Here is a 17,017-nt window from a genome sequence, read left to right as displayed (position 1 = left end):
TAAAGTCACACAGCAAGTTCATGGCAGAGCCAAGGCAAGACCCAGGACTCCTGATTCCAGTTCTACAACATCATTGTCCTAGGGCCATTTCTTGAGGAAGGTGTGACCTGGTAGGAAAAGAAAAAAAGCAAACATAGCAGGAGGAAGAGAACCAAAAGTACTCAGCTAATCCACAAACAGAAAAATGAAACCCCAGGTCATCTGGGTTGGATTGCATCATCCAAATCAGGTGAACAATGGCAAATGTGGGAAATGTGAATGAACCCTGTTAGGTCACTTTGGTTTCCCTATTAAAGGGACACGCAGTGGGCTCTACCTATAGCCCCATTTCCCAAGTGCTTCCTTTGTGCCTTTGTGGCATTTGATATCATGCATTATCTAATTTAATCCTGAAAACAGCTTGCAAGGTAGGCGATGATTTCACGTAAGGGAAACCAGAGATTAGGTCTGAGGGTCACACAGCTAGTAAGTGGCAGATATGGGACTCCAACATTTTTTCTGATTATAAAGCCTGAGCTCTTAAAATGCCTTGTAGGCTGCATTCAAAATTAATTTCCACCTAGTCGAGATTAACACTGAGCTTTTTTAACTTTATAAACATTCCTTTTTTTAACAATCAAGCAATGAAATGGACATTTAGTAGGAACAGTCCCTTACACTGACACATCTAAATATTTGGTTCTAGGTCAATCATTTTCACGTATCCTTATCAGGCATATTTTTGGCAATGGCTGAAAGTCTTTAAAAGATGAAGACAACACACTCAGCCAGAGGTGGGGATTAACCCAGGATTTCCAGCCTAAAGCTCTCACACAACCCTCCTCCTTTTTAAAGATTCCTCATTCTGTCTTCTTTAATGGGCAAAGCAGGACATTTCACGGATTTTTTTGTTCTAGCTGAGAGAACCCTGTTTATCACATAAATGTGAGCCGTGATTATTTCCTCTTTCCTGAGGAAAATCCTCATTACATTCTTTTCTTCTTTCTTTCCTTTTTTCTTTTCTTTCCTTTTCTTCTTTTTAAACTACAAGTTGGAAACTTTCATTGAGATGCAAAACATTTATACCAACAGAAACCACTCACACTGATTTGACTGGCAAAACGGAGGCCACACATTCTGAATGACACAATTCTTTTTATCAGATTAATTAAAGTGACTGGTGTAAATCCTTTGCACGGTGCGGGAAGAAGAGACTCCAGTGGCTAATCTTACCACCATATGCTGTGGCACTTTGAAAACTGGGTAGGAGGACTGGGGCTTAGAATGTTTTTATGGGCTAAAAATATAACAAACAACCAACGGCAGGATGACTCATGCGATAGCACTCGACTTCACATTCTTCAAAAATTACTGAACATGATGTTTTCTGCTAGTGCCCCATCTCCAAAAATGTCCACAAAATAAATTCCTGTCTCTGCTTTTGAAAAACATTAGGACTAGTCCATGAGGCTCTCACCACACAAGTGTCATACGTAAAATTACGCCTCATCAAGGGGGACTGACATGATGGCGCATTCGTAATCTGTTGTGAACAGAGTATTGCTAACAGTCCTGCAGATGTGTTAGGGGTCATTTAATCACTTCCCCTCCCAAGTGGTCTGTTTGAGATTTGGGAGTTGATAGGGAAGGTGTCGGTTGGAAACCACGCAGCAGTGCCTGCGAGTGAGGGGTCTGTGGAAGTGCTAGGTGTCTTCTCTCTGTCCACATGGGTTCCTGCCTTCTTTTCTGTCTGGTTGATCTCCTTGAACCAAATCTTTCCCCAATCAACACTTCTTGAATATGAAACAAAGGAAGAAGATTACTTACAATCTGTTGCCATGCCAACATAGATGCATTTTTTAAAGCGACATTCCTGGCACTGATTTCTGGTAACTTTGTCTATGACACATTTTCCTTCATATTTACAGGAATAGGATGGATGGAGATTTTTCTGAATGGTTCTTCTAAAGAAACCCTGCATGGGAAAGAAAGACCCAAGACAACAGTTTCATATTTTCTAGAAATAAATGGCTCCAGAATTTTGTGTCCAGATAACTGTGATAGATTGCTTTGGACCTTACCTGTGTATAGGCCTGTAGTTCCTACCTATTCACATACAGGACAGTTAGCCCAAACTGAATCTAAAGAATTCTAAATCTGAGATGAAGAAATGTCTAGGACTACAGACAGAGTCAGTATCTTTTTGGCATTTCGTAAGGAAAAGAGGTTAATGGGAAAAATTTAGTGTTCATTTTTATTTTTTCTATACATTGAGTAATTTAAATAAAGTATATTATTTCATTTCATAGAGTGGCATAATTGTGTTGTTAAAGCTGTGAAGAACCTTGCTATACTTTGTGCTGGAGAATAAAGGAGCTGGATACTTGTGATACTCTATTAATTAATAATGTAATTTATTAATTAAATGGATGCATTGAACAACCTTTAGAGATTTAGTTTAGTTCTTGTTTTTGACTCTTGAAAGGACCATGGCCAGCTCAGATAACCCTTGAAACAATAGTACCTGGGGAGTAGAAAATTCCTGACTCTATACCCAATTCTTCTCACTGTACACCGCATTGGGGTTTTTCCTTTCATAGTCTTCTTTCTCTCCAGTGTCTGTCAGCATACACCCTGAGGTTCAGTAGATGTCTTCCTTTCTTAGGCATGGGAGAGAGCCACCATAAAGGCTGCTGAGGATGCCATTTAGTCCAGATTTAGGTGACATACACCTTCTCAAAGGTGTGTTCTACCAGAACTTTCCTGGACATGGTACTCCTGTCTTGGCAATGGGGCTTCTGCATTGTAGCACTCATGATAGCAGAGAGCATGCCCTTATTGTAAGAGGCCCGTTGCAAAGTGCTTCTATATCCTTCTGTCTCTTTTACAACCTTATGAAGTAGGTACTCGTAATATCTTCACGATAGGTATTAAAAAACTAAGGCTCTGACAGGTTCAATTACTTGCCCCAAATCGTGTGGTAAGTACACTGTGGAATTCAGCCTAGAGCTCAGGAGTCAGATTCCAAGTCTTATTTACCTAACTGCCTATATAATATGAACTGAATCCAATTTTACTATATTATTTAAATGTTTTAGATGAACAGATTTTAAATAGCACCCCCCCAACCTTTGTTCTGTTTTAGTAGACTCACAAGGGAAAAACAAATGTTGAAGGATATTGTCTACTAAAGCTTAAAGGGACCTCTAACTTTATTACAGAAATAGGGACTGACATACCAGCTGGCCTAGATTAAGCCCAAATTTGTATGATCCTGTTTAACTTTCCTTGGCTTTGATTATGTACATATACCACTTGCATATTCACTCACCCAGAAGACCTTATAATGAAAAGGTCAAATGTAAGATTTTATATAGGGCAAAGCAGGATGAAATAGAAAAATGACAGCCATGACTGAAACTAGTGGACTTGATTTGGGGGCATCTGTGCAAATCCCTTAACATTTCTATTCAAGTTCTAACAGGAAAACTGCCCCCATTATTTTTTGGGTTTTGTATCCTTAAACACTTATGTCCTTTGGTTTGAATGATTTTGCTATCATGTTCTAAGATTCACTCTGTCACACGTGGGCAGCTCTGTCATGCTGGCGGTCTTTCTCTGGGTATTCAAGGTGGGCACATTCTGTTAGAGCGTGAATGACAGAGCATGCCACAGTGCTGAAGGATAAGCTGCCCTGTGAACCTCCCTTCCCTCCTTCTGCTGCCCTCTCTCCAGTCTACCCTTCCTGGATCATCCCTGCCCAGAGAGCAAAGCAACCTGGAGATTCCTGGTGAGAAGACATGTGTCACAGACAGAGAGGAGAGTGGCTGGGTAGCATACCTCCTTCTGGAGGAAGCAGAGTTTCTCTAGAGGTGGCAGCACGAAAGTCCGGGGCCTCAGGGAGAATGTGTGCTGCTAGGAGGATAGGAAAGTTGTTGGGGAGACCCTTTTCTCACACATACTCTGATGCTGACTTATGTTTTAGAAGGGGGTGTGGAGCATACTGATGAGTCTGACAATGTTAAGGGGAGAATGAGCTGTGGTATACCAGACAATGGGGTAACCTTCATTTTCCCAAAAAGGCTACTCTGTGAACTTTTAAATGGAATAAGTGAAATAATTTATACTTTGCTTATGTTGAGAAAGGTATTGGGGTACAGGCTTTGCTATTCATAGTATCATCTTTTCTGTGGTTTCTCTCTGATGACTTGGGGGCTTCATGGACCAAATCCCCTTTAAGACGTTGGCTTCTCCTAAGTTATAATAAAAACATATTTGACATATGATGAGGGATCACTTCATATAAGTAAATGTAAAGATGCTAGATCCCTGAATTTTAAAAAGTGACAAAAATTAACTTCTGGAAGTGAATCAAATAGACAATATTTAATATACTCTACCTACAAAATTCTTTTTAGAGGTAAGCTAACAAAAGACATGTCCTAGGGACTCAATAAGGCCATATATTTCATTGATGATGTTTTTGGTGAGGAGAGGTTTTACTTTTATTGATCAACATCAGACATGTTTCTCTGCATTTGGAGAACTGGATCCACTTCTTAGTGGTCTGAGATGATGCTCTGATTAGTGTGATAAATAGCTGAGTGTCAATATTTGGGCAGCTGCTAAAAGCTATGAGTCTTTTTTACAAAAATAGCTTGTTGTGGGGAAGTATCAACATTCTTTCTATAAAAGATGTATAAAAACCGACTCATCAAAACAGACCAAACAGCTCCAAAATATTTTTGCTGTCTTCAGGGCAAAAATGGGCAAAAAAGATTCTCCCCATATACACTGCGAGTGTGGGGTAGAATTATTTTCAGAATGTAGGTTTGAATAAACAGTATGTGAAACATAACCTTTTTCATCTTTGGCCACTCCTAAAAACTGTGTTTCATTTGAAAAACTCCATTGTTTTTTCCAAGATACTTTGTCTTTATATTAAATGCATGATCTGCATAATTACCCTGGGAAAACTGCTTTCTGATTTATGATGGAGGCAATCCTAGAAATAGGATTCTGATATGAGATAAAGGGAAAGAGGCTGAAAAAATCTAGCTTTTTGTTATATGATTTCTTCTTTTAGGTAAACCTTAATTGAATCAGGCCCCAAACATCTTGTGATCTTGGAAAAAGAGGCTAGTGGATTTCTTGATTGTCATGAAGATAGACATGAAGCAGGGATATGGATAATAGGCTTGATTGTCCCTTTGCTTAAGTCAGTCACTAATAAGAATGAAGTTCTCTGTCAAGCACATTTGGTCTTTAGAGTCACTTTGGGAGTTGAGTATATTAAATGGAATTTTCATTAGGGTCTCTCCCAGAATTAAGAATTTGCCATTAGGAACTGATTTGAAAGAATCTCAATCCTGCATAATCAGGTAGGCAAAAGCTTTATGAATTGGGGCTAATGTAGAAAAAAGATCCATTTGAATTACTGAGCTTTCAGAGTGAGAGAGTATATCGAAAGTAATGCAGTGTTATTACTTTCAAATCAAGCCAATAAAACTGCTTTTAAGAGACAGTCTGCAAGGCCCCCAATTAATAAATAATCAGGACTTACTTTTATTTGCTTCCATTAAACTCCTTAAGACATTATTTTCATGGGTGTAATAGCAATCTTTGGCACAGTCATTGTTAAAAGGTACAAATTCCAGATCAAAGGGGTCTGGATGAATGAGAGCACACTACAACACATTACAAAAGTCTTGCAGATATAGGGCTTTGGGAACTTAGAAACGTCCTGATGTGCCCTGATTCCAGTGACTCCATTGATTCCATTTCAACACTTCTAGCAGGCTTCCACTAAGTGTTTCCTAATTTCATGCATAAAAACTAGGGAATTTGCACGGAAAGTCTTCCATTAGGGAAATGGGCACCTTACCTTGAAACCAAGCTACTATGCTGATTTTTGGGGTTTAGGGTCAAGGGAGGAAATGGGGGTATTTGGAGGAGGGGAAGAAAGAGGAGGAGGTGAGGTGGGTGACAGAGGAGGGAAGACTGAATCATTTTATACAGTTTAATCCAATCTGTGCTTTAGGGTTTACATCTTGGGATCATTTGGTTTTAAATATAAAAGTAAATAAAAAATTTCACTTGATCTCAGTCAAAAGGCCGAGAAGCAATAAAAAAGTAAATAAAACATTTAACAAGTAAACATTTAACCCACTGAGCCACCCAGGCGCCCCACAACAAGTAAACATTTAAGAAGTTTTCCCCCTGGCTTACTATACTTCCTCATTTATAAAACATTAGCCGAATGCTGGATCTAGCACTGGGTTGAGCTTTATTTATTTTTATAGTAGACTGTATTTTCTAGGCTAGGTTGTTGGACCAAAAGATATTTGCTGGGAAGCTCATCTTAATTTTGATGATGAAGAGTGTAAGTAGGCGAATTTAGGCTCACTTTCGGGAAGTGAACTGTTGATCACGGGTGTATTCTTGTCAAGTGTCTCCTGTAGATGGGTCTGTAGAACATAAAATTAGCTGATGGATGCCCAGAATTTACTTACTGGCTGAAGGCTGTGCAGAAAGCCAATTTGGATAATTTCAGAACATAATTGAATCTAAGTAACCTCAAAGATATCCTCTAATGGAACCCTTATAAGTGAGTACATTAAAAAATAGCAAAAATGAGCATATTTACTCAGATTAATAGCATGTGGTAGAGTACATTCTGTCTCCTCAACCACTGGAGATAAAACAGGAGGAGAAATGGTTATTTCTTGGGATAATATATTATAAAATATCTATGCATTTTTAAATTCACAGTGAAAATATTAATTTCTTTTCATCTTATTAGTTCTCTCCCTGTCTTAAAAACCAGACATTAAACTCATGCAAATTCATTTAGTTATTGTTGATTTAGGAAAAAAAAATAAATTCCATTCTTAAACATGTCAAAAATGGAGGAGGACAGCCACACAAAGGTCCTGGATGATCACAGGCTGTGAGTGGTGGAATCTGGTTCTAATTTGAACTTGAACTTCATGTTGTATTTTAGTGGAATCCTGGGGGAGACACTAGAGCTGGGTGAGCTCGGAGCTCACTGGTCTCAGGGCAATTACCTTGCAGCCTTCACACGTGATGCAGCGATAATGGTACCCGGTGGCTTTGTCACCACACACTACACATAGCTCGTCCTTGTCTAAATAACTGGGGATGTACCCTGTGAAGAAGGAAAAAAGAGGAATGTGAGCAGAAAATATCACACTAAAGTCAAAGACACATCGTAGGTTGGCGGAGGATAAAAGGAGGCCAGGAGGTAAGGCATGTGAAGGAAGAGGCAGGACCAAATTGTTTTATACACTTTAATCCAATTTTTGCTTTAGGGTTTCCATCTTGTGATCATTTAGTTTTAAATATCAAAGGTAAATAAAATATATAACAAGAAAAATTTGAAGTTTTCCCCTGACTTCATATTCTTCCTCCATATCTTATACTTATCTGCTACCTTCTGTCACACATACAGAGTTGGATAGTAGGCCCAAGATTTCAGAATGCCTTAGAAATGGGTGTGATCATTCTTACTGTGCAGGTAGGAATACATCTGAAGGCTGCTGAAGCCAATAAATCATGGAGAGAGGCCAAGATTTGAGACATCTGGAGTGCTTAGGTTCTGGAGAACAAAATCTCTTTTGCAAGCCTTATTTCAGAACTTTTTCTTAGAAGACTGGATCCACTTTGGAATCAAGGCACCATGCAATAAAATCAGAAAACTTTGTACAGCTTGGAGATCATCAAGTACTTCTGAGGCGAACAGGCTTTCAGAGTTTTGCTTGGTCCTCCTGAGGGTCACACTGGAAATTAAAGAGGAGATCTTCTAATCAGATCTCCTAACTTCCAGTATAAGCAATGCTTGTCATTTTCTAAAAACAGACAATTTTTAAGTACAATGAACAAAGCCATCTAAAAAAATTTTTTTTTTCAAACTTGTGCTGTTATGACATAAAACCCAAGAATTCTGGGTGATGTGAAATAATGATGGGTCTATTTATTAAGAAAAAAAAATCCAACTATAATAACTCTCTTTGTTAGTGTACTATTGGTTTCTTAGTTTAAATTCCTTGGCCCAGAAAACTAAAGTTTAAAAACAAAACAGAAGCAGCCTACTTCCCACTGGTCTTTGCCTCTTCCCCTTCACTTGTAGAAAATGCCCAAACACAAAACTGATTCTAAAGGGCAAATTTAGTTTCATATGCTATCAGTGGTTTACTACTGCAGCATGGGTATATATATATATATATATATATATATATATATATATATATATATTTGAAGCACGTGTCTTTAAATGAGTGCAGAAATCAAAACAAGGTCTGCTTTGTTGGGATTTGGAGAAGGGAAAGGCTGAGAAAACAAAATCATTCCTTTCCCTGACCATGGCTCCCTATGAAGTTCTTTGACATGGTAAACTCTTACTGGTTTCAATACAGATTAGCCATGTTGAAATGACAGATGACTTGCTGTATGCTTTACCATGACATTTTCACAGATCTTTTATTAAACTAGGTCACAGAAGGCTTACATTTCAAAAAAAAATTTCACAAAGAAAACAGAAGAAAATGAGTTCTTTTCACAGTTTCTTAGAAATTACTTCGCTCAGACTTTATTTTAGAAAAATGGCCTCTCTTGGGAGGGAGACGAATGACTTCAGAGTGAGATCTGGTAATGTACAGGATTATCTTCTTAAATATCACAGCTTTTCTTAGTTTACTTTTACATCCTGCAAACCATGAGTCATCTGTTGAATTCACTTCAAGAGTTTCAAAACTTCCATCAAACATTTTTAAAAAGAGGATTTGGGGAGGGATCTGGAGAGAAAAAAAGGGGACTGGAATGATTTGTGTGTTTATTCAATCATTCATCTATTCATAAATTCAGAAAATATTTATTTAGCATGTACTATGCACTTAGCACTGTGCTTGGTGCTGAGAATATAAAAACAAGGAAGGCATGGTTTCTTCCCTTGGTAAGTACATGTGTAGGAAATAGAGATTTTGTATTTCCAGTCCTGGTCGTTCCTCAACAAGAGAAGAAAGGGTGAAGGTGAAGTAAAGAACATGAGAGATGCTGAACATCACCACAAGGAAATGCAAAGCCCAAACCACAATGAGACACCCCTTAACATCCTCTAGGATGGTTATAATAAAAATGGCAGACAATAATAAAAGTTGGTAAGCATATTGAGAAATCTGAACCTTTATATATTGCTGGTGGGAATGTAAAATGTGCCTTGGAAAATAGTTTGGCAGTCCCTCAAAAGGTTAAACATAAATTTACATGTGACCCAGCAATTCCACTCCTAGGTGTGTTCCCAAGAGAACTGAAAATATGTGTCTACACACAGAACTGTACATGAATGTTCAAAGCAGCATTATTTATAACATCCAAAGGATGAAAACAACCCAAATGCCTATCAAATGATAGATAACAAAAGGCAGTACATTCATACAATTGAATATTATACAGCTATGAGAAGGAATGAGGTAACGACACATGCTACAACATAGATGAACCTTTAAGAAATGAAAACATTATGTTAAGAAAAGAAGCCAGACATGAAAGGCCACATATTGTATGAGTTCATTTCTATGAAATGTCTAGCATAGGTAAATTCATAGAGAAAGAAATTAGATTAGTAGATGAAACGGCCTGGAGGGAGGGGGCAATGGGGTGTAACTGCTAATGGGTACAAAGTTTCTTTTCATGGTGATGAAAATGTTCTGGAATTGTATAGTGTTGATGGTTGCACAACTCTGAACATACTAAAACCACTGAATGAAAACCATTTTTCATGGATGTGTTTTGTACACTTTCAGTGTGTGAGGTCCATGGTATGTGGAATATATTTCAATAAAGCTGTTCATACAAAAACAAAGCAATGAAGGAAATAAAAGAGAATGGCTCCATTTGACAAACATTCATATGGGTATACTATGCCAGGCAATGTGCTAAGGATCTAAAGATGGTTAATTTTGGGGGGCACCTAGGTTGTTCAGTCAGTTAGGCATCAGCCTTTGGCTCAGGTCATGATCCTGGGGTTCTGGGATTGAGCCCTACATCGGGCTCCCTGCTCAGCGAGGAGCCTGCTTCTCCCTCTGCCTGCTGCTCCCTCTGCTTGTGTTCCCTCTCTCGCTGTGTCTCTCTCTGTCAAATAAATAAATAAAATCTTTAAAGAAAAAGATAGCTAATTTTGCATTCTTGGGGAAGCTTTCAGTGTAGTGAAAAAAGACAGTAACAGATCTTCTGCACATAATATAGGTATAGGCCCTGGGATAGGTCTATATCCAGAATTACAAAGGGAAACCCTTTGAGAAGACTTCCTGTTCAGGTAATACAGTTCATTATAGAAAAAATAAATGACATAAATGAACAAAAAGCAGGTTTTCCTGTCAACTCTCTACCACAGAGATAACCACTGTAGCATTTTGGTGTTTCTTAATCTTGGATTAGTATGTGTGACAGTGTGTACATATGTGTTTGTGTGTAGCATTGAAACACAGACTTACAAAACACAAAGTAACTTTTAAGCAATGAAGTAACCTAATTATTAAAATGCACACCTTTCTAGTAAAGGTGGATGGAATACATATATCCATGTCAGGAAAACTATCTCTTGAACTCTTATATGTAGAGCTTATGTATAGTTGATCAGAGTGAGGAGTTTTCAGTTCTTGGTATCAGGTACACACAGCAGAGATAAGGGAAAGAGAGATAAGGGCACTTCCTTCTCATATTCAGGAACCAGTTGCAACATGGTTGGACACTATATTGCTTATGGGACATGACTTGGGAAGGCCAGAGAATATTAACCAGAGTTAAGATAGATTCAGGTCCCTCACCATTTTTCACTCTATCTCATGACTTGCCTGCTCTCACCAGTGATGTTGGCAGTAAGATACTGGAAATTTCCTCCTCCTGTAGTCAACAATTTACATAGATGTTTGAATTGTTTGACCTTTAGGTTCTTGTGAACCCTAGAATCCAATGGTAATTCAATCTGTGAGTGGAATAGGCTCCTTCAATTTTCTGACTGCTAGTCTGATGGGTGGTTTGGTTTGTTCTCCTTTTTCTCCTAGATTATCTTCTTGGTGGTTAGATGAATAGGCAATTTATTATGTCTCTAGTGAAATTATTATGACTTTTACAGAAACATCTACTTAAGTTGGTTACAGTTGCTTATATGGTCATACTAGTATACCCCACCCATATCTTCCTTTTCTCTAAAATAATCAGAACTATCTTATTTACCCAAACAGTCACCACAGGCAATGATACATCAATTATCATGCCTAAGTCCATTATTCATCATTAAATAACATCCATCAAGGAGTAACATCCTACACATAATTAATAGGTAGGTGAAGATTCGTTTAAGATTGCTGAATCTATTTGACATTATCACATGCTAACTAGTTCTCCCAGAGAACTTAACCATTTCTTGCTCTTTTAGTTTCTGTGTCCCCATCTTTTACTTTTCTCATGGTTACAAATGAGCCATATGCTGGCTAAATATGCCCTGCTAAGGAAAATGCATGTATAGCGCTAGTTTTGTTACCAGGAAGGGACACTAAATGAATGTCAGTATTTGGTTCTGTCTAGAAACAAACATGAGAAATACAACTCTGGAAGCCACGCTGCTCATCTGAGAATTGCATCTGCAAATTATCCCAAGTAACTCTTGGGGAAACATGGTTAATAACACCCCAGAAAACAATTAAGTCCCCTGTCAGTATGTGATAATCCAAGGGTGATATGTTTTTGCCAGCACTTACACGCTCAGATATCTTGTTTTTTAGACCAATAAACAATGCTGCCACTTTATCAAGCATATTATTAGGCAAACAAACTCCATTTGTTTGTTCAACGAGTACTTGGAGATTATTTTTTTTATTTGACACTTGGCAAAGTCTGCTTAATTTCCAAGTATTATCCTGCACGTGAGATAGGATGACATGGTCAAATATTACTAACATTTCCCCGTCTTATTTGTTAACAGCTTCATTAAGATATAATTCACATAACATACAATTCAATAGCTTTTTCTATTCACAGAGTTGTGAAATTCTCACCACAATCAATTTTAGAACATTTTAATCATCCCCCAAAGAAACCCAATGCCTTTAAAAGTCACTCCTCTTCCTTCTGGCCCTTTCACCCCCTCTACCCTAAGCAACCACTGATCTATGTTTCTACAGATTTGCCTATTCTAGATATTTCTAGAATGATATTGTGGTCTCTTGTGACTGGCTTTTAACTTAGCATAGTGTTTTCAAGGTTTATTCATGTTGTAGCTTAACATTACTTTAAAAAATTGACTCTCAGAGGGACTTGGTATGTAGAAGGGGAAAGTTGTGCATATTTACACCAGGAATCATGCAACAGGCAGTAAACTGGTTTCTTGGTTTGCATTAGATTCAAGGCTTTCCCATATATGAATAAAATCAGAAGGCTGTCTAGTTTAATTCTCTTGAGCGAATTACAACATCATCTCAGGTCCCAGGAGAAGAAGTACTGGCACCTCTTGTCACCTTCGCAAATACACAATGCTTAGGGAATAGAACATAAGGCAGATCGATCTTGATAGTAGATGTAAAGTAGAAGGTGCTGCCTAGGAAGGTAAATCTAGCAGAAGGGAGAGGAGCTGAGTTCAGGGACCATTTCCAATCTGGCTGATCTTACCTTCAGTATAGGACCCCTTGCCAAGCAAAACTATCTAAAAGGAGTGGTGGTTATCACTGATGGTCAGAAATACTTTGGGCAGTTCAGAGAGGTCCATGTTGCTGATTCGTCTTGCAGAACTATCAATTTAGAGCCATCAAAGAATCCCGAGTAGTTTGGGTCAGGATATCAGATGAGACTGTATATCAATACCCTTAAGAAAGTTAAATACTTAGTATGTTTAGTCATTCTTTCAGTTTTATATTGAACTTTCTCAATTCTTACGATTTAAGTCCCCCTCCCCCACTAGCATCTTCTTTCCTTGTAGTCTCTTTATATATGTAAAAAATCCTGAATGGCTCATCTCTTAGTCTTTTCCCAACACACTAATGCTGATTTCTTTTACACTTAATTATTACTATTATGTTCCAAGTTTTGCATCAAATTAACTGTAACTCTCTGAGAAACACTGTATTAACCCATCCACCCACCCAGCCAGCCATTTATTTAACAAACATGCATGGCCCTAATGTGTAAGACACTGGGTACAAACCTGAAACTGCATTAACTTTAAAGGTATTTTGCATTGCTGTCTGCAGATTTCCAGCAGAGCTGCCCCAGAGGCTCCCATTTCACCAAACCTTTCCTCAGAACAGGAGCCATCTTTCCATGTCCCTACTACCTCATGGAATCACTGAGCATCTTTGCTTTCTACCTTGTCCCCTGGCTGGCTAGCCCTTGCTTCCGGGGGATGGAAGACATGGAGTCCTAAGTCTCCCAACTCTAAAACACTGGGGATGCGGGAGGACAAGGGAAACAGAATGAGCACTAGATCAGAGGTATTAATTCAGAAAAGGAGAGAGGACGTGATGACAAGGGACTCTGGATTTCCACCATCTGGATGTCTTAGGGCAGAAAAGGGGGGCAAAGCAAGTTTCAGACTATTTTTTCGGACTCAGAAACTCCTGAAACTAAGATATATTCATTTTTAGGCCTAAGTCTGGACATAATTCAGTTTCCTGCACAAGTCACTAGCTAAACTTCCTTGTCCCTGTCCTTGTAGATCCAAGTTTTTAGTAGCTGACATAACCTTTCAGTCCATAATTAGAACTAAAACTCTTGAAGATGCAAATCACTAGGAAAGGGAATAGATTGGCATAATGGGTTTCAGTCAAAATTTTAATCAAAGGGGCAAATACACTGGCAGTCCACAGTGTTTCAATTGCAGAGTATTTAAAAATCTCAGCCAGCTTTTAAAACTGGGACATTTCAGGTGAAATCCAGATTTCCTGCTTCATGTGAAAAATCAGAAGACTTGGCAATAGTGAGCCCAAATTCTCACAGGGTGACAATCAACTGAACTGAGAAGGGCCGCACATCTCCTAAGAAAGAGACATACTTTCGAATTTACTACAGTCCCTACCACTTCCTATTGTGACCCAACTCTACAGCTAATTGTCACTTGTCATTTATGTTTGTTTATGCTTGCATTATGTCTTTTTATAAGTAAAGAAATATTTCACAGATTTTTAATTTTTGTCAAATGTAATTCAAGGAAAAGGAGAGAGAATAAATTTCTTTATGAAAGTTAAAAATGTTTTTTATCGGGACGCATGGGTGGCTCGGTTGGTTGGACTACTGCCTTCGGCTCAGGTCATGATCCCGAAGTCCCGGGATAGAGTCCCGCATCAGGCTCCCAGCTCCATGGGGAGTCTGCTTCGCTCTCTGACCTTCTCCTCGCTCGTGCTCTCTCTCACTGTCTCTCTCTCAATAAATAGGTGGGGTCTTTAAAAAAAATGTTTCTTATCATGTAACATACATACAATATGTGTGCTGGTTGAAAAGTTTAAATTAAGCAGTCCTTATTAAACAACTGTGGCTCTCTCTGATTCCTATCAGCTCTCTGGCACTTGTAGGCATTGGAGTTTTAGAACTCTGGTACTAATGAGGTCTTTTCCCATTTTAAAGAAGGTATGGGTTGGAAAGCAGGAAATTAAAGTGTATTAGAAGAGTGCGGAATGGGGGGGGGCAGAAAGGGTCACCAGAAATGGGTACTAGTTGCCTCTCTTTTTGCCCCGAAGTCAGCTTATGGCATTAGGCTTATACAGAGGTTCCCACAGTTATCTCAGATCCTGCATTTTGAGAAAATAATGGGTGCCTTTTCTTTATCTGAAAATCCATTCAGAATGAGATTTAGGGTTATAGCTCTAAAAACATGGACTGTCAGGCCTTCTTCCCTTGATGAAGGGAAGGAACATTCCCATTTGTCATCAGGACAGCATCATGGTTGTTAAAAGTTCTATTGGTGTGTGTGCAGATATACCCTGCTGTCCTAATAGATGAGCACTTCACAGAGTGTGAAGTGAAGCAGGTGATTGCCTGCACGGTGCTTATCATCAAGCTAGAGTTTACATAAATAAGCATATGTGAGGAAGAGAACCCAAGTCTAGACTATAGGAATGATCTATAACACATATATGTAAGTACTATGTTGCATGTATGTATATGTTCAAGTGCACTCCATTTTGAAACAATTTGGTATATAAAAATCTAGACTTTTCAATATGAAAAATGAGGAGGGATTTTCACATTCCAAAAAGATCCCCGACTTCAGATGTTCTCTTAATATTATGTTCTTTTAATGTAACGGTTCTCAACCAGGGTGATTTTCACTCCAGAGAGACATATCTGGACAAACTGTTGATTATCATAACAGGACAGAGCAGTTGTGTGCTACTGAAATATAATGCATAGAAGCAAGGAATGTTGCTAAGCATCCTGCAAGGCATAGATCAGCCTCCACAACAATCATCTGACCCCAAATGTTCATAGTTCCAAGGTCAAGAAACTCTGGTTCAATACAGATTATATAAAAAAATTTTAAAGGTGGTTTACAGGAATGATTCAGCACTATTGTATAAAACAAGGGAAACCTGTTTTTGAAGCCGGGGCCAGTATGAGTACAAGAAGATAGGGGTCATAAAAGCTAGACTAGAGTGGGAAGCAACAGGACCTGGGTGTTGGAGAGAATGTGGTGCTGGTTAAATAGAAGAAGATGGTGGGTTCTGAGCTGAGTAAGTGACCTGAGGTGATACGGGCTGAGAATGGCAGGGCACATACTGGAGTATAGCGGGCAGTAGCTGGTAGTTAGAAAAAGCATCACTAGTTCAGGGGAGTATGGCAGAGGGAGGGGCACATGGAGAAATCGGCCAAGATTTCTGGAAAAGAGAGTATGGGCAGAAGTACAAAGCCAGAATCAAAATTTCCCTTTAGGGCAGGGAAGCCAGAATCTTCCCTGTGGGTAAAGAAGAGTTGGTGGTGTTAGTGTTTGATCTAACAGGGCATGGAAAAGGGTTTGGAATTTTAAAGAGGAGCCCCATTGTGGGTGTGGAGGGCAGGTATCACAGCCACTAAGTGACTGGAATTCAAAGAAGGCTTTGTGAAGGGGGGTGACTGTGGAGAGAAGAGGACAGCACAATACAGCAGGAAGTATCTGCAGATGGGGGGTGGGGTGGCCACTCAAAAGCACACATCTCCAGCAGAACAGGAAATTCTCTAAAGCAGCTAGTACAGTACAGAGGGAGTGGAGATGAGGGTGGTACCAAGGACAGCGCACGGAAGTTCAGCCTTCATGAGGGTCTGGAAAAGGAAGAATACAGACACTAAGTGAGCACTGGTTCTTAGTATGAGTACAAGAAGATAGGGGTCATAAAAGCTAGACTAGAGTGGGAAGCAACAGGACCTCAGACTCAAGGCACCTGGATACTGAGTGCTACGAAAAAAAGCTTTGAGTTTGTGGGAAAGTATTTACTCATCAAGGGATGCAAGGTGGCAGATATAACCCCACATGCGAGAAATAAATGGCACCAACAGTCCTTCACAAGCCTGGCAGTCATCTGACTTCAGGTTCTCATCATGCCTTGGACTACTGACATTAGCTTTCATCGTGAGGAATGATAGCGGGTGCTCTAGGATAAGGTTAGTGAATCCAGTGAAATTTCTGGAGGATGTGCCTTTGACAAGGCAGGTACCTAACCCTTGTCAAGAAAAGGACAGATAAGTTAACTCATGCTTTTGTCTGTGCTTGGACAAGGTCTGCAAGCTACAACTGTTCCCTACTTTGCTTCCAGTTCTAGATACTGAGAGGACGCACTTTTACTTAACCTTTTTAGCAGCAAATGCATTTTGTGTTTAAAAAAAAAATGGTTCTGTTGTTTTCTGGAGTGATATTATCTCTTAATAGTACATGGGTGGCAGTGTCTAATTTGAAATCCTAACCTTACGCCAGAATCCCTACAATTACATAGGCATTATAGAAGAATCTTCAGTTGCATGAACTTCTCAAGTATTATATTTTAAAGACATAATGTCTACA

At 39.0% G+C, this 17,017-nt stretch overlaps 1 protein-coding gene across 14 annotated transcripts in view; it reads right to left on the bottom strand.

Annotated features, from left to right (window-relative positions):
- THRB (thyroid hormone receptor beta) overlaps positions 1-17,017 on the bottom strand; it is a 384,236-nt gene that overhangs the window by 30,099 nt on the left and 337,120 nt on the right. For all 14 annotated transcript variants that reach the window (XM_059162483.1, XM_059162479.1, XM_059162477.1 and 11 more), the window contains 2 exons: positions 7,047-7,147; positions 1,807-1,954 (listed from right to left, as the gene is read on the bottom strand). In XM_059162483.1, the coding sequence (XP_059018466.1) occupies positions 1,807-1,954; positions 7,047-7,147 (249 nt within the window). The remainder of the gene's footprint in view (positions 1-1,806; positions 1,955-7,046; positions 7,148-17,017) is intronic.

This window comes from Mustela lutreola, chromosome 2, assembly GCF_030435805.1.
Source record: "Mustela lutreola isolate mMusLut2 chromosome 2, mMusLut2.pri, whole genome shotgun sequence".
NCBI lineage: Eukaryota > Metazoa > Chordata > Mammalia > Carnivora > Mustelidae > Mustela > Mustela lutreola.
Note: the sequence above shows the minus strand (reverse complement) of the source record. Positions and strands in the feature narration are given on the sequence as shown.